The sequence below is a fragment of the Mobula birostris genome, chromosome 14, assembly GCF_030028105.1.
Source record: "Mobula birostris isolate sMobBir1 chromosome 14, sMobBir1.hap1, whole genome shotgun sequence".
Classification (NCBI taxonomy): domain Eukaryota; kingdom Metazoa; phylum Chordata; class Chondrichthyes; order Myliobatiformes; family Myliobatidae; genus Mobula; species Mobula birostris.
Genome location: NC_092383.1, coordinates 86,935,837 through 86,955,011, shown reverse-complemented (window position 1 = coordinate 86,955,011; position 19,175 = coordinate 86,935,837). Strand labels below are relative to the sequence as shown.

Genomic DNA, 19,175 nt, shown 5'->3' with positions numbered 1-19,175 from the left:
AATAGGCAACTTAAATGTCTTGGCATAGACTAGATGGACCGAAGGGCCTGTTTGTGTGCGGAACTTTTCTATGACTCGATGACATGGTGGAGGGATCAGCCAACAATCTGTCCAGCAGTCATCTTTGCCAATAATGGCCTGTGTGATATTTACACATGAAGGCAATCCTGAGATCAGACAATGACAAAGGATGCCTTGAATTTGTTTTTCTGGTGGAGGAGAGTATTCATGATGATAAGACCGTGCTCAGGACATGTAGTGAGAAGTCGTTCATTTACTTTTATTCAGGACCCAGCATTACTTTCCATTGATCAGTGTCCTTAAGATCTTTGTACAGTGTCGATAATTGTGCTCAATGTGAATAACATTGCAGTATTACTCTGTGTAATAATATTCCTGAATATATGAGGAAAATGTGTGCCTGTCTGAAATGAAATCTGCAGATGATGGAAATACTCAACAGGTCAGCCGGCAACTACAAGGAGAATAACAAAGCTAATATTTCAGGTCAATGTTTTTCAATAAAATCATTCCATTGGGATATCATGATCTGAAGATTATTTGATTCCCGCTCAAAAAAAGTTTTAAACCACTGACACCTTAAGGAAAATCTAGTACCCTGAATTTATGAGTGAAATTATATTCTAAACAGAACAAATGATATATTTTTCTGTGAAAACAAATTTTAATGAAGAAGCATTTTCATTCATGTATTAGGAATTGTTTGTTGAAATAAACAACAGGAACACAGTAATTTGAATCTATTGAACAGATTTTAACATGGAAAAGGATCTCTTGTTTTCCAGGCATATATGACGAATAAACTTTTCTCTGGCTTCAATCAGGTACTGGTATCAATTACAGCTGACATTTTGATAACAAAATCTGCCAACTCCAGGGATGATGAAGAAGATGGCAGAGCTTGTCATCGAAACATTGGTTATCATCGATTCCCGTACCTGGATGGAAGCCCGAGAAGAGATATTAACATGGTAAAAGAATTTTGAGCAGTTCATGATCATACAAAGCTTAAAAATTGATGCTGGGTTTATGCAGGAAATCAAGAGACAATGTCATAATATTCAGATCAGTGTGGGTGAAGTGTTGTAAGCAGATTTCTATTAAGCAAGACCACCAACTTGAAGCATGATAAGATTATTTTGTTCGACTTCACCTTCAGCAATGCAATTCTGTGATATAATAACAAGAGATCAATTCTCTACAGGGCGGATGAGTAATGAATACTTAATCTTGGTGCAACACTCGCCCACGATCAGTGTAATCTGGGATCCTTCTCTTTTTCTCTTGGACCAGTCTGCGAGGATCTGATTGATCAGATCTCTATAAAAGCAAAAGTGAAATTATCAAACAACAGGAATTCTGCAGATACTGGAACTTCAAGCAACACACATCAAAGTTGCTGGTGAACACAGCAGGCCAGGCAGCATCTCTAGGAAGAGGTACAGTCGACGTTTCAGGTCAACTGTACCTCTTCCTAGAGATGCTGCCTGGCCTGCTGCGTTCACCAGCAATTTTAAAGTGAAATTATCAGATTGATTGACACAGGGAACCATGCAATACTGTATGATTCTATGCACCTGTGATGTTGCACTCGTTGCACTGATGCATACACGTGCTTGTGCATTGGACAATAAAGTGGACGTTGACTTTGATTTATATTTCATGTGAGCACCTCGCAACATAATTCTGTCTGAAATTCGGTGTCCAATATATTTTCTTGTTGAGTACTGCACTTCATTCTACACATGAACAGAGTGTGAAAAGCTGCTTCCAGAATATCATCCTCATGCAGCTTTGGGTGGACAAAAGGTTAGAAGTTCATTTGTGAATGTTTTTTTACCTTTAAATAGCCAGCATATTTGAATGAATTTGGAGTGAAGAAGGATGGCAGGTACTTTACATTGATAGAGGTGTACAAGATAAGAATCGTATATTGATTGCTTAGCCTGAGGCATTTTTGAAGGGCAGAAATGTCTAATACGAGGGGGAATAATTCAAGGTAATTGGAGAAGCGCATCGCGGGAATGTCAGAGGAAAGTTTTTAAACAGAGATGTGGGTGCATGAAGGATCCTACCAGGGTTGGTGGTAGAGGCAGATACATTAGCGACATTTAAGAAACTCTTTCAAAGATGCATGGATCACAGAAAATTTGAAGGCTGTATAGGAGAGTAAGGATAGATTGATCCTAGAGTAGGTTAAGAGGTCAGCACAAAATGGTGGGCCGAAGGACATTTCCTGTGCTGTAATGTTCAATGTTCTATGTTCAAATTCATGGAAACCATTCGGGAGCATCTACTGACCTAGACTTACCCTTTTGTCTCTTGTGAACCATGTGACAGCGACTGTCCAGATCCCCAGCAGAGCAAAGAACAGCCAGCGTCCCACTTTCCATATCATGTAACTGAACAAAGGGGAAGAGACACTGAATCAGTGGGAGAACAGGAAACATCTTGGGGTTTGAAATATTTACTTGGTTCCTCTGTGAAATTAGTGAAGTGGAGCAATAAAAGCAGCAAGGCCAGGGAAGTTCAGCTGGGAGATTAATCTCATGCTGGACTGACGGAGGGAAGATAACCTGTGATCATCATTTGGAGACATAATTGTGGAAACACGACTGCAGATACTGTATGATGCAACAGTAGATAATGGAGATAGATTTAGAAATGGCAGGGAAGGAAACAATGAGGTTGGGTAACAATGAGCCTGGGGACAATGTAATGTCATTGACATGATCCAATGATTAACAACAGTCAGCTGTACCATTGGGTTAAATTCCTGCCACTATTTGTAAAGAGTTTGTACATTCTCGCTAAAACTACATGAGGTTCCTTTGGGTGCTCCAGTTTCCTTCCATATTCCAAAGACATATGGTTGAGAGTTAGTCGCTTGAGGGCATGCTCACTCATAACACCATGATTAAAGAGACCATGAAGGGAATTTGCAAATTTGAGTACTTAGAGCAGGGGTTCCAAACTTTTTTATGGTCACCAAATTACAGGAAGGATATTAATAAAGTTGAAAGAGTGCAGAGAAGGTTTACAAGGATGTTGCCAGGACTTGAGAAACTCAGTTACAGAGAAAGGTTGAATAGGTTAGGACTTTATTCCCTGGAGTGTAGAAGAATGAGGGGAGATTTGATAGAGATATATAAAATTATGATGGGTATAGATAGAGTGAATGCAAGCAGGCTTTTTCCACTGAGGCTAGGGGAGAAAAAAACAGAGGACATGGGTTAAGGGTGAAGAGGGAAAAGTTTAAAGGGAACATTAGGGGGGGCTTCTTCATACAGAGAGTGGTGGGAGTGTGGAATGAGCTGCCAGATGAAGTGGTAAATGCAGGCTCACTTTCAACATTTAAGAAAAAATTGGACAGGTACATGGATGAGAGGTGCATGGAAGGATATGGTCCAGGTGCAGGTCAGTGGGACTAGGCAGAAAAATGGTTTGGCACAGCCAAGAAGGGCCAAAAGGCCTGTTTCTGTGCTGTAATGTTCTATGATTCTATGGTTCTATGTACCAATACTATTAAGCAAGGGGTCCATGGACCACAGGTTGTGAACCCCTGATTTAGAGGGTAAATCAACCAGAACATGTAGGGAAGTTAAGATGAAGTGAGCAACGTAAAATGCATTTTATGATGATAATAGAGAAGTTAACAAATAAGAAGAAAACCAAATATGTAAGGGAAAAGCAGATAGAACATAGAACAGTACAACCAAGTATAGGCACTTCGGCCCACCATGTTGTGCTGGCCCTTTAACCTATTTCAATATCAATCTAACACTTCCCTCCCACCTAGCCCTTCATATTTCCTTCTTCATGTGCCTATCTTAAATCTCCCAAATGTACTTGTCTCTACTAGTACCCCAGCAGCAAGTTCCAGCACTTGCCACTCTCTGTGTAAAAGACATACATCTGATAACCCACCTATACTTTCCCCTTATGTCCCCTTATATTAAAGTTCAAAGTTCAATGTAAATATATACCTCACGATATACAACATTGAGATTCATTTTTCTTGTGGGCATAATCAATAAATCTATAGAATAATAACCAAAACATAATCAATAAAAGACCACCAAACTTGGGTGTTCTATCAGGGTGCAGAACACAGCAAACTGTGCAAACACATAAAGGAAGAAATAATAATAAATATATAAGCAATAACTATCAAGAACGTGAGATGATGAATCCTTGAAAGTGGGAAAATTGCTAGCGGAAAAAAACCCGAGGAAAAAAGATGCTGATTGTTGAATCTACTAATACCTCCTATCATCTCTATCAAGTCACCTCTTAACCTCTTTTTGTCCACTGAGAAAATCCCTAGCTCACTCATCGCATTCTCATAAAATATGTTGTCTATACCAGGCAGCAGCCTGGTAAATCTCTTCTAAAGCTTTTCCATCTTTCCTGTACTGAGGTGACTAGAACTGAACACAATACTCCAAGTGTGGATGAATCAGAGTTTTATAGAGTTGCAAATTACCTCAAGCCTCTTAAATTCAGTCCCACAACTAATAAAAGCCAACACACAATGTTCTTTGTTAACCACCCTATCAACCTGCATGGCAACATTCTGTTTATGTCTGGGGAAAAAGCCCTTTAGGCATACCAAGACAAGATAGGGAGGCAAACAAAAGATTCTAGGGTGACATCTACTATTGGACTGCCTGAGCCAAATTGTCTTTTTACTTTAACATATCTTCAAGGTAACCCTATATTAATGCTGTGTAGTCCAGGGCAGTAATACTGACCTCACCTATGCCCACTCCCCAGGAACAACTTTCCAGCAGATGCAGTGACCAGCAGTGTTATCTTAACCGACCATGAAATTTGCCATCAGGGTCACATCAGAGTCGGTCATGGCAAGGCAAAGCAGCATTGCTGAGATTTGACAAATACAACCGACATCAAGCCGTACATCCTCTGAGGAGTGACAAAGGGAGGAATCCGCTCTTATTTCTCAATGAGCAAATCAGCCGGATGCAAATCCAGCACTGTTTCCATTTTGATAAGTGAGATTCTAAAATAACGCTTTCAACTTTCATGTTTAAATCAACACAAATATTTACCTTGGAGCCTCAGGATTGAAATGTGTGAGAAAGAGCAGTGCATAGGTCTCTCCCATTATTTCAGTATGTTTGAAGTCAATACTCTCACAGGTACAATGCCAGCAAAGAAAGGTGAGTGTACCGCCCTCCTCCTGCCCCTCCCATTCCCCACCCTCCGCAAGCAATCACCACCAATAACATCACATATCTTGCATGGCAGTAGTGTCAATCAAAACGTTGACAAATGAGAACATTGTACCTTTTGGCAGAAATGGATTGTATGTTTTTTCTTCGAGTATCATTGACTCTTATTTCTGAAGTTTCAGAATGTGAAGTCCTTGTTGAATCTGTTACAGAAGTTTCAGAATGTGAAGTCCTCACTGATTCTGTTACAGAAGTTTTAGAAATGTATCCAGATTCTGTAGAGATAAGGAGAGAAAATCCAGTTTCAACAGCTTCCCTGTGCAAGTAGATGAGAAGATAGCCTGCAGAATAATGACGGCAAGTCCGTCGATGTTGTGTGTTTGGATTTCCAGAAAGCTTTTGATAAGGTCCGACACGATGGATTAGCATGTCAGATTAAAGCAGGTGGAGTAGAGGACTAATATGGATAGAGAACCAGTTGACAGACAGAATTCAAACAGCAGGAATGAAGAGCTCTGCTTTTGACTGGCAGCGAGTTTATAGAGGAAAACTGTTGTATTCAGTGCTGGAAACCCAACTCATCTCATTGTACATTAACAGCATAGTCCAGGGGAATTAAATGCAATATATCAAGTTTGCAGAGGGCACAAAGCCGGGTGACAATGTGTACTGTGAGGAGTTTCTTAAGCATGATTTGGACTGATTCAGAGAATTAGCAAATGAATGGCAGATGCATCATTCTGTAGACAAATGTGAAGTGATCCACTTCAGTGTGAGCAGTCTTAGTTCAAAGATTTCTGCTTATTTTAGAGTACAAAAAACATACAAATATTAATCAATCCAAATAAAGAGCTGAGAAATGATGCTAGAGGGAAATTAATGCTAAAGGGTGTGATGCAAAGGAATAAAAAGAAATGAAATACTGTATAGTGCTTCTGAAAAATCCACCACTTTTATGGATGTGATAAAGAAAATTCCTTAGATAATGATGAATTATTTGATAATTAAAGCAATTACATCATGTGAGTGATGTGCTAATACTTAGCCAATGAAAAATGACAAAAGTGATTAACTATTTGTTTAGTTGCTATACCTCTTTCTGCCAGTGAGATTGCCAGTATTTGCTCTGATGGTCAGATATCTGTCACATGTTTGGAGGGTTTTGGGAGAAAGTGTTTGGTTTCTGTGATCTGCTACAGCAAGGGAGTACTTTGGTGCTGCTGTTTGCATGGAGGCAGTGGGTGAAGTCCAGAAGTCTCAGGAAGGTGGATGTCCACACAAAGGAGCTGGAGGAACTCAGCAGGTCAGGTAACATCTCTGGAGGAAAATGCACGTGTGATGTTTCTGACTGAGATGCTTCACCAGGACTGGAAAGAATGAGGGGAGAGGAGGAGGAGCATAAGCTGACAGGTGATAGGTGAATCTAGGTGAGAGGAGGAAAGTAGGAAGGTGGGGTGGGGCAAAAGAATAGTATGATAAATTGGGAGGTGATAGGCGGAAGAGGCAAAGGGTTAAAGATAGAGGAATTTGAGTGGAGAGGACAGTAGACCATGGAATAAAAGAAGAGGATGTGGGCACAAGGGCAGTGGAGGGGAATGACAAGGAGTAAAAGGGCAAGATGGATAAAGGAAAACAAAAGGATTCTGATGGGACAAGATCTCATCATATTTCACTTAATCTGATTCCCACTGGTAATGAGTGGATGAAGAGGCTGGATGTTTCGGAGTGGATGGTCAGTGGGTTCTGGGGGTGGGGGCTCAGAGCACACTTATGGGGATACAGGTGGTGGGAGCTAGGAGGGACTGATTGATCCCTGAGATAGGCCATTGATTGGACTGGCCTACTTTAGAAGAATTAAATGCAATCTGTTGCATTCTGGGAAATGATTCCATTTTTATAGTTTTCAGGTAATTATCTAATGAGCAACAAATTTCTTTCTGATCTGTTACGGTCGGATCGTTAGTTTTAGTCTGAATGCAAACCTCTGACAGATTGGCATTTCATACAGTTCAGAGGCAGGAAAATTGTGATCAGCCTCCCACTGGAAATCGGTGTGTCCATTCAGTGGGTGAGGACAATGAGTGGGGTTTCCCTGACACCTGCCCACTCCCCTCAGGACTCAACACTGCAGTGGACCCTCAGAATATGAGAGCTGTCCTGACCCTTCGCAGTGAAGACACAGATCAGATATTTAAATGGGGACAGCAAGACAATCCCTGATAAATATACCGCCAGTTACTTTTAGATATATGTGGAATATTGGATTGGGTGAGATCAACATGCATGTGGTTTCCAACTCCAGCCCATTCCTCGTAGAAACCTGTAACTGCTACGGAGCTTTTGGATATCAATGCTACCCTGACTGTTCCCAAAGAAAACTTGGATTAGATATTTCAGTGGAGACATAAAATCAATCACTGAGAAACTTACCATCAGATACTTCTAGATGTACATTAAATCTTGGATCAGAACCTTGTGTTATAATTCCACAGCTGTACCATCCTGTATCTCCAGAATGAAGATCCTCCATAGTAACAGTAAATATTCCCCGTTCTGGGTTATCTGTGATTGACACTCGTCCATTCTGTCTGTGTTGCCCATTTGTTTCCACTACAACTGAACATTGGTGAATCCATCCATCGCACCAATACTTTGTGTTTGAGCGGTACTTTGCTTCATAGTGACAATCGATAGTGATCGCTCTTCCCACAACTCCGTTTACATATTTATTTGCCTGCAATGCACCTGAAACTGAGGAGAATATGCTTCCATAAATCAGAATTAGGTTAAATATCATCAGCATATATTTTGAAATTTGTTAACTTGTGGCAGTAGTACAATGCAATACAGGATAATATGGAACCATAAAACTGTGAATTGCAGTAATTATATATATTGAATAGTTAGATTAAATATGAGTGAAGAAACAGAAATAAAAATAAGTGATGAAGTAATACAGTAATATATACACACATACACATATATACTGTATACTGTAATTGTTTCACTTATTTATTTATTAGTGCTGAGATCTGAAAAAAGAAAGCAACTTCCAACAGGTGTTTTTTTGGATCGGGACAAGAAGGGCAGCGTGAGAGCTAAATTCTGAAGGAAGGCAGTTTTTAAAAAAACTTTGCGTACAAGAAGGACGAGACTACGCAGGCATGTGATGTAGACAGGACAGCACAGAGAGTTTAAAAAGAAGACCACCCTATACAGCGGGCAATGGTCAGAGCGGGCAGTGGAGTGAATGGCAGCAGAGTGTAGGGCTTTGGCTCAACGGGCTTAGGCCAGAACAAGGACCAACTCTTTTTTTCCCCTTGGTGAATCAGGCCGGACAGACAGAGGAATAACAGGACTCACACAGCTAACAGTATGAGCTAACAGTTTAAAAAGTTCATGTGTTTGGCGAGGTAAGTGGGTGAGTAGACTTATTTTTCCTTGTTTCATTCCTGTAGAATTAGGTAGCATGTCTGCAGGGTTAGTGCTTTGTTCAGGGTATCAGATGTGGGTTCCTGGGAGACCTCCAGCCTCCCTGATGTCCACATCTGTGCCAGGTGCACTGAGATGCAGCTCCTCAGAGACCTTGTTAGGGATCTGGAGCTGCAGCTTGATGACCTACTGCTTATTAGGGAAAGTGAAGAGGTAATAGACAGGAGCTACAGGGAGGTAGTTATCCCTATGCTACAGGAGTCAGAAAACTGGGTGACTGTCAGAAGAGGGAAGGAAAATGCCCAGATAGTGGTGAGCACCCCTGTGGCTGCCCCACTCAGCAACAAATATATCATTCTGGATGCTGTGGAGAGGGATGACCTGACAGGGGACGCCCATGGTGACCGGGTCTCTGGCACTGAGCCTGGCGCCGTTGTGCAGGAGGGAAGGAGGGAGAAGAGGAATGCGGTAGTCATAGGGAATTTCATAGTCAGGGGAACAGACAGAAGATTCTGTGAGCCTGATATAGATACCCACATGGTGTGTTGCCTCCCAGGTGACAGGGTATGAGATGTCTTGGATCGGGTCCAGAATATTCCGAAGGGAGAGAAAGAGCAGCCAGCTGTCTTGGTACATGTTGGTACCAATGACATAGATAGGAAAAGAGAGAAGGTCCTGAAGAGAAATTTCTGGGAGTTAGTAAGGAAGCTGAGAAGTAGAACTTCCAGGATAGTAATCTCAGGATTGCTACTGTGCCACATGCTAGTGAGGGCAAGAATAGTAGGATCAGGCAGATGAATGTGTGGCTGAGAGACTGGTGCAGGGGGCAGGGCTTCAGATTCTTGGATCATTGGGATCTCTTCTGGGGGAAGTACGACCTGTTCAAAAAGGACGGGTTACACCTGAACCCAAGGGGGAATAATATACCGGTGGGAAGGTTTAATAGAGCTGTTAGGGGGGGTTTAAACTAATTTGGCACGGGGATGGGAACTGGAATGATAGAGCGGAGGAGGGGCAAAACAGAAATAAATCTAAGATAGTGAGTAATAAAGATGTCAGGAAGGACAGGCAGGTGATGGGGCAAATTTGCAGCCATTGGGATGAATTGCAGTGCAATCAATGCAAAAAGTACCAAATACTAGACTTGAGATGTGTACTTAAATGCACGCAGCATAAGGAATAAGGCGGATGATCTTGTCATACGGCTACAGATTGGCAAGTATGATACTGTGGCTAAAAGATGCATGCATCTGGGAGCTGAACATCCAAGGATATACGGTGTATCGGAATGATAAGTGGGGTGGCGTGGCTTTATTGGTAAGAAATGATATTAAATCATTAGAAAGAGGTGACATAGGATTGGAAGGTGCAGAATCTTTACGGGTTGAGCTAAGAAATTGCAGGGGTAAAAGAATCCTGATGGCAGTTCTGTACAGGCCTCCAAACAGCTGCAGGGATGTGGACTACAAATTACAACAGGAAATAGTAAAGGCTTGTCAGAAGGGCAGTGTTATGATAATTGTGGGGGATTTTAACATTCGAATGGATTGGGAAAATCAGGTCGGCACTGGATCTCAAGAGAGAGAATTTGTAGAATGTCTACGAGATGGCTTTTTAGAACAGCTTGTTGTTGAGCCCTTGAAACTTCCGCTAATGCCCCACCTCCCCCTCGTAACTTCCGCTAATGCCCCACCACCCCCTCGTACCCCATCTGTTATTTATTTTTATACACACATTCTTTCTCTCACTCTCCTTTTTCTCCCTCTGTCCCTCTGACTATACCCCTTGCCCATCCTTTGGTTCCGCCCCCCCCCCCTCCCCGTCTTTCTCCCTGGACCTCCTGTCCCATGATCCTCTCATATCCCCTTTGCCAATCACTTGTCCAGCTCTTGGCTCCATCCCTCCCCCTCCCGTCTTCTCCTATCATTTTGGATCTCCCCCTCCCCCTCCCACTTTCAAATCCCTTACTAACTCTTCCTTCAGTTAGTCCTGACGAAGGGTCTCGGCCTGAAACGTCGACTGTACCTCCTCCTAGAGATGCTGCCTGGCCTGCTGCATTTACCAACAATTTTGATGTGTGTTGCTTGAATTTCCAGCATCTGCAGAATTCCTGTTGTTTGTTGTTGAGCCCACTAGGGGATCGGCTGTGCTGGATTGGGTATTATGTAATGAACCAGAGGTGATTAGGGAGATTGAGGTGAAGGAACCCTTAGGAGGCAGTGATCATAACATGATTGAGTTCACTGTGAAATTTGAGAAAGAGAAGCCGAAATCTGATGTGTCGGTATTTCAGTGGAGTAAAGGAAATTACAGTGGCATGAGAGAGGAACTGGCCAAAGTTGACTGGAAAGGGACACTAGCGGGACGGACGACACAGCAGCAGTGGCTGGAGTTTATGCGAGAAGTGAGGAGGTGCAAGACAGATATATTCCAAAAAAGAAATTTTCAAATGGGAAAAGGATGCAACTGTGGCTGACAAGAGAAGTCAAAGCCAAAGTTAAAGCAAAGGAGACAGCATGCAAGGAAGCAAAAATTAGTGGGAAGACAAAGGATTGAGAAGTTTTTAAAAGCTTACAAAAGGAAACTAAGAAGGTCATTAAGAGGGAAAAGATAAACTATGAAAGGAAGCTAGCAAATAATATCAAAGAGGATACTAAAAGCTTTTTCAAGTATATAAAGAGTAAAAGACAGGTGAGAGCAGATATAGGACTGATAGAAAATGATGCTGGAGAAATTCTAATGGGAGATAAGGAGATGGCGGAAGAACTGAATGAGTATTTTGCATCAGTCTTCACTGAGGAAGACATCAGCAGTATACCGGACACTCAAGGGTAGCAGGGAAGAGAAGTGTGCGCAGTCACAATTACAACAAAGAAAGTATTCAGGAAGCTAAATAGGCTAAAGGTTGATAAATCTCTCAGACCAGATGGAATACGCCCTCATGTTCTGAAGGAAGTAGCTGTGGAGATTGCAGAGGCATTAGCAATGATCTTCCAAAGTCAATAGATTCTGGCATGGTTCCGGAGGACTGGAAGATTGCAAATGTCACCCCACTATTTAGAAAGGGGACAAGGAAGCAAAAAGGAAATTATAGACCTGTTAGCTTGACATCGATGGTTGGAAAGTTGTTGGAGTCGATTGTTAAGGATGAAGTTATGGGGTACTTGGAGGCATATGACAAGATAGGCAGAACTCAGCATGGTTTCCTTAAAGGAAAATCCTGCCTGACAAACCTACTGCAATTTTTTGAGGAAATTACAAGTAGGCTAGACAAGGGAGATGCAGTGGATGTTGTGTATTTGGATTTTCAGAAGGCCTTTGACAAGGTGCCACACATGAGACTGCCAAACAAGATAAGAGCCCATGGAATTACGGGAAAGTTACATATGTGGATAGAGCATTGGCTGATTGGCAGGAAACAGAGAGTGGGAATAAAGGGATCCTATTCTGGTTGGCTGCCGGTTACGAGTGGTGTTCCACAGGGGTCCATGTTGGGGCCGCTTCTTTTTACGTTGTACATCAAAGATTTGGATTATGGAATAGGTGGGTTTGTGGCTAAGTTTGTTGCTGATATAAAGATAGATGGAGGAGCTAGAAGTGCTGAGGAGACAGAGAGTCTGCAGAGAGCCTTGGATAGATTGGGAGAATGGACAAAGAAGTGACAAATGAAATACAATGTTGGAAAGTATATGGTTATGCACTTTTGCAGAAGAAATAAATGGGCAGACAATTATTTAAATGGGGAGAGAATTCAAAGTTCTGAGGAGTCCTCGTGCAGGATATCCTTAAGGTTAACCTCCAGGTTGAGTCAGTGGTGAAGAAGGCGAATGCAATGTTGGCATTTATTTCTAGAGGAATACAGTATAGGAGCAAGGATGTGATTTTGAGGGTCTATAAGGCACTGGTAACACCTCACTTGGGATACTGTGTGCAACTTTGGGTTCCTTATTTAAGAAAGGATGTGCTGACATTGGAGAGGGTTCAGAGAAGATTCAGTAGAATGATTCTGGGAATGAGAGGGTTAACATATGAGGAACGTTGGACCACTCTTGGACTGTACTCCTTGGAGTTTAGAAGAATGAGGGGGGGACCTCATAGAAACATTTCGAATGTTGAAAGGCATGGACAGGGTGGATGTGGCAAAGTTGTTTCCCATGGTGGGGGAGTCTAGTACGAGAGGGCATGACTTAAGGATTGAAGGGTGCCCATTCAGAACAGAGGTGCGAAGAAATTTTTTTAGCCAGAGGGTGGTGAATCTGTGGAATTTGTCGCCACGGGCAGCAGTGGAGGCCAAGTCATTGGATGTATTTAAGGCAGAGATTGATAGGTATCTGAGTAGCCAGGGCATCAAAGGTTATGGTGAGAAGGCGGGCAGGTGGGACTAAATGGGAGAATGGATCAGCTTATGATAAAATGGCAGAGCAGACTCGATGGGCCGAATGGCTGACTTCTGCTCCTTTGTCTTATGGTCTTAAGGTCTTACTATTTTTTCTTCTTTTTCTACATTATTTACTGCATTGATCTGCTGCTGCTAAGTTAACGAATTTCACGACATATGCTGGTGAAAATAAACCTGATTCTGAGATATATTAAGAGCAAATGGATTTCAAGGGACAAAGTTGATCTTCTGGACGACCAGAACTGTCATTCATGTTTAACACCCTGGTTAACATTTTTACTGCTATGCTGTAGGTATTTCATTTTAGCAGTTCTGTAAGAGCAGTCCATTCTGCTTTCAGACTGTTAGGGTTATGGTTAAAATCATAAGAGATGCTGGGGAATGTGTGTCATCCAATTAGAATGCTTGAACTGGGAAGTTTTTTGATGGACACTAAGGTTGGTCTTAGGTTTCTTTTGTTTGGCGGGAAATGAAGAAAGAAGATGCTGGAAAGAACTGGCCGTAGGATTCAACCCAGTGGGAGACGTGATTCGATAGAGCAAGGCAACGAGGTCTACTGAGGATCAGAGAATATGTGTGACTTCTGGAAGAGTAGTGCTCCAACTTGTGCACATTTGACTGTTTAATTATAATGGCTCTTTTTGTTTTTTACTTTCTTTTCTTTATTAACCCTTTAGTTAAGATTCATAAATATAATTCCTTTAATTGTATGCAGTGCGCTAAGTATTATTTTTTGGCACTGAGTTGTAACAGGGTAGCAAATTACACAACATCCATACTAACAAGAGTTTGGGGTGCGAGAGCCTTCTCAATCTCACGGGACTGGCGGGACCAGAGTGTGCATTCCCTAGACTTACACAGCTAAGGAAAGCAGTGGGGTTTCAAATGTGTGGAGCTAAAAGAGATGGGGGAGATCTTAAATGCACTCTTTATCTCTGCTTAGTTGGGAGATGGACACAGTGTCTGTGGAAGTGAGGCAAAGTGTCATCAACTTCATGGACCCTGTACAGATTGCAGAAGAGGTGCTTGCTACCCTGAGGCAATTCAGGATGGATAAACTCCCAGGGTTGACGAGATGTTCCCTTGGATCCTATGGGAGGGTACTGTAGAAATTGCTGGGATCCTACGAGAGATATTTAAAACATCCTTAGCGACAGGAGAGGTATCAGAGGATTGGAGGAAAACCAATGTGTTCCGCTGCTTAACAAAAACTCTAAACAAAAACCAGGAAATTATGGGCTGGTGAATCTAACATCAGTTGTGGGAAAGTTACTGGACGGTATTCCAAGGGACCGGATATATAAGTATTTGGATAGACATGGACTGATTAAGGATAGGCAGCATGACTTTGTGCATGGTTGGTCATATCTAACCAATATTACAGAGTTTTTTAAGGAAGTTACAAGGATAGTGGATGAAGGCAAGGCAGTAGAGGATGTAAACATGCATTGAGATAAGTATTTGACAAAGTTCCACATGGGAGGCTTGTCAAGAAGGTACAGTGGCTCGGCATTCAGGATGAGGTAGTAAATTGGATCAGACATCAGCTGGGGGAAGTCAGAGAGTGGTAGCACAGGTGTCCCCTGCTTTTCGAACATTCGCTTTACGAAACCTCACTGTTACGAAAGACCTATATTAGTTCCCTGTTTTCGCTAACAGAAGGTGTTTTCACTGTTATGAATAAAGGCAGCGTGTGGAAAAAAGCAGCGCGCGAAAAAAAGCAGTGTGCACTCCGAGCAGCCGCTCTTCCCCAGATTCAGAACGGCATTCTCACCGGCTTTGCTTAAACACGTGCCTGTGAGCAGCCATTAGCAAGATGACTTTTATGTTATCGGAAAAGCCTAAAAGAGCTCGTAAGGGTTTTACACTTAGCATAAAACTAGACATAATTAAGTGTTTTGATCATGGTGAACGAAGTAAGGACAAAGTGAGTTTGGCATGTGGAAGTTGACGAAGATGATGTTGAAGAGGTTTTGGCATACCATGACCAAGAACTGATAGATGAAGAGCTGATGCAATTGAAAGAGGAAAGGATAACAATCAAAACCGAATGCAGTAGCGAACGGACCAAAAGTGAAGTCGTCCAGGACTTGAACGTGAAGCAACTGCGTGAGATTTTCGCTGCAATGATAAAGTACGACTTTAATTTTGAAAGGGTACATCGGTTTAGGGCATATTTGCAAGATGGTTTGAGTGCTTACAAAGAACTGTATGATAGAAAAATGCGTGAGGCTAGCAGTCAAGCAAGCCTTCAGCAGACGACGAACCTCGACCTTCGACATCGAGGCAGGCAGACATAGAAGAAGATGACTTGCCTGCCCTGATTGACGATGAGATGACACCCCCGTGTCCCACCACCTCAACCCCCTGGCCGCGGACAGATACCAATTCGCGGAGAATGCAGCGGTAGCCGGGACACACCCAGCACATCTTTAAGTAAAAAAAGCCGAAATAAACAAGCTAATTAATTAGGTGCCGCCTGGCATGTAAATGTCGGCCCAGATCAAAGGCAATTGCCGATTGCATCGCCTCTGATCTGGGCCGACATTTACGTGCCGGGAGGCACCTAATTAATTAGCTTGTTTGTTTCGGCTTTTTTCTTAAAGATGTGCTGGGTGCGTCCCGGCTACCGCGGTACCCCTGCATGCTTCACGGATCAGTATCGGTTCGCTGCCCGGAGGGTGGGGGCCACTGCACCACCCCAAGCACCGACGACTCAGCCTAACACACCATCATCAGTGTGCTCGCTGTCGTCCCGATTCCTGTAAGTGATACTACGCTATACATACATTATTTCTACTTTATATAGGCTGCGTATTTTTACGTGTTATTTGGTATGATTTGGCAGCTTCATAGCTTAAAGGTTACTGGAGAGCGCTTGTGCCGTGTTTCTGTGGAGAGCGCTTGCATGAGATTTTCGTTGCGGAGAACGGTGCGGCAATGATTGTGGAAAAGTATTTCTACTTTATATAGGCTGTGTATTCATCATATCATTCCTGCTTTTACTATATGTTACTATTATTTTAGGTTTTATGTGTTATTTGGCATGATTTGGTAGGTTATTTTTGGGTCTGTGAAGGCTCACAAATTTTTCCCATATAAATAAATGGTAATTGCTTCTTCGCTTTACGACCTTCTGGCTTACGAACCATTTCATAGGAACTCTCTACCTTTGGATGGCGGGGGAAACCTGTATATGGTTGCCTCTCTGACTGGAGGCCTGTGACTAGTGGTGTCCTTCAGGGATGGAAGCTGGGTTCTTTGTTGTTTGTCATCTGTATCAATGATCTGGATGATAACATGGTTAACTGGATCAGCAAATTTGCGGATAACACCAAGACTGGCGGTGTAGCGGGTAGTGAGGAAGGCTAGCAGGGCTTGCAGAGGGATCGCATAAGCAGGAAAAATGGGCTGAAAAATGGCAGATGGAATTTAATACAGACAAAGAGGACAAGAAAATTTTTAATTGGGGAAAGGCAAATTATGAGGCTGTAAGGCTAGAACTTGCGGGTGTGAATTGGGATGATGTTTTTGCAGGGAAATGTGCTATGGACATGTGGTCGATGTTTAGAGATCTTTTGCGGGATGTAAGGGATAAATTTGTCCCGGTGAGGAAGATAAAGAATGGTAGGGTGAAGGAACCATGGGTGACAAGTGAGGTGGAAAATCTAGTCAGGAGGAAGAAGGCAGAGTACATGAGGTTTAGGAAGCAAGGATCAGATGGGTCTATTGAGGAATATAGGGAAGCAAGAAAGGAGCTTAAGAAGGGGCTGAGAAGAGCAAGAAGGGGGCAGGAGAAGGCCTTGGCTAGTAGGGTAAAGGAAAACCCCAAGGCATTCTTCAATTATGTGAAGAAAAAAAGGATGACAGGAGTGAAGGTAGGACCGATTAGAGATAAAGGTGGGAAGATGTGCCTGGAGGCTGTGGAAGTGAGCGAGGTCCTCAATGAATACTTCTCTTCGATATTCACCAATGAGAGGGAACTTGATGATGGTGAGGACAATATGAGTGAGGTTGATGTTCTGGAGCATGCTGATATTAAGGGAGAGGAGGTGTTGGAGTTGTTAAAATACATTAGGACAGATAAGTCCCCGGGGCCTGACAGAATATTCCCCAGGCTGCTCCACGAGGCGAGAGAAGAGATTGCTGGGCCTCTGGCTAGGATCTTTATGTCCTCGTTGTCCACGGGAATAGTACCGGAGGATTGGAGGGAGGCGAATGTTGTTCCCTTGTTCAAAAAAGGTAGTAGGGATAGTCCGGGTAATTATAGACCAGTGAGCCTTACGTCTGTGGTGGGAAAGCTGTTGGAAAAGATTCTTAGAGATAGGATCTATAGGCATTTAGAGAATCATGGTCTGATCAGGGACAGTCAGCATGGCTTTGTGAAGGGCAGATCGTGTCTAACAAGCCTGATAGAGTTCTTTGAGGAGGTGACCAAGCATATAGATGAGGGTAGTGCAGTGGATGTGATCTATATGGATTTTAGTAAGGCATTTGACAAGGTTCCACACGGTAGGCTTATTCAGAAAGTTAAAAGGCATGGGATCCAGGGAAGTTCGTCCAGGTGGATTCAGAATTGGCTTGCCTGCAGAAGGCAGAGGGTGGTGGTGGAGGGAGTACATTCAGATTGGAGGATTGTGACTAGTGGCGTCCCACAAGGATCTGTTCTGGGACCTCTACTTTTCGTGATTTTTATTAATGACCTGGATGTGGGGGTAGAAGGGTGGGTTGGCATGTTTGCAGACGACACAAAGGTTGGTGGTGTTGTAGGTAGTGTAGAGGATTGTCAAAGATTGCAGAGAGACATTGATAGGATGCAGAAGTGGGCTGAGAAGTGGCAGATGGATTTCAACCCGGAGAAGTGTGAGGTGGTACACTTTGGAAGGACAAACTTCAAGGCAGAGTACAAAGTAAATGGCAGGATACTTGGTAGTGTGGAGGAGCAGAGGGATCTCGGGGTACATGTCCACAGATCCCTGAAAGTTGCCTCACAGGTGGATAGGGTAGTTAAGAAAGCTTATGGGGTGTTAGCTTTCATAAGTCGAGGGATAGAGTTTAAGAGTCGCGATGTAATGATGCAGCTCTATAAAACTCTGGTTAGGCCACACTTGGAGTATTGTCTCCAGTTCTGGTCACCTCACTATAGGAAGGATGTGGAAGCATTGGAAAGGGTACAGAGGAGATTTACCAGGATGCTGCCTGGTTTAGAAAGTATGCATTATGATCAGAGATTAAGGGAGCTAGGGCTTTACTCTTTGGAGAGAAGGAGGATGAGAGGAGACATGATAGAGGTGTACAAGATAATAAGAGGAATAGATAGAGTGGATAGCCAGCGCCTCTTCCCCAGGGCACCACTGCTCAATACAAGAGGACATGGCTTTAAGGTAAGGGGTGGGAAGTTCAAGGGGGATATTAGAGGAAGGTTTTTTATTCAGAGAGTGGTTGGTGCGTGGAATGCACTGCCTGAGTCAGTGGTGGAGGCAGATACTTTAGTGAAGTTTAAGAGACTACTAGACAGGTATATGGAGGAATCTAAGGTGGGGGCTTATATGGGAGGCAGGGTTTGAGGGTTGGCACAACATTGTGGACCGAAGGGATTGTACTGTGCTGTACTATTCTATGTTCTATGTTCTATGTTCTAAGTGCAACGCTTTGCATGTCGGTAGGACCAACCAGGGTAGGTTTTACACAGTGAATGGTAGGGCAATGAGAGTGTGGTAGAACAAAGGGATCTGGGAATACAGGTACATAATTTGTTGAAAGTTGTGTCACAGTTGAAGGTTGTAAAGAAAGCTTTTAGCACATTGGCCTTCATAAAACAATGAGTACAGAAGATGTTGAAGTTGAGGCCTAATTTAGAGTATTGTGTGCAGCTTTGGTCGGCTATCTGCAGGAAAGATGTAAACAAGTTTGAAAGATTGCAGAGAAAATTTACAAGGATGTTGCCGGGTCTGAAGGACCTGTGTTACAGGGAAAGGCTGAATAGGTTAGCACTGTATTCTTCAGAACGTAGAAGATTACCAACTTCTGGCACGATGGTGGTGCGGCTGATCGCAGCGGCCTCTATGGGGTCAACAAAAGGTGCTACTGTTGTACTTAAATGTACATCTATGATCGCAAGATTCTGC

The 19,175-nt window shown here is 42.9% G+C and overlaps 1 protein-coding gene across 1 annotated transcript in view; it reads right to left on the bottom strand.

The window, feature by feature from the left end:
* Nucleotides 1–19,175, bottom strand: part of LOC140209408 (uncharacterized) — a 269,809-nt gene that overhangs the window by 100,861 nt on the left and 149,773 nt on the right. Inside the window, 1 exon segment of the mRNA XM_072277654.1 lies at nt 7,647–7,967. Within this exon segment, the coding sequence (XP_072133755.1) occupies nt 7,647–7,967 (321 nt within the window).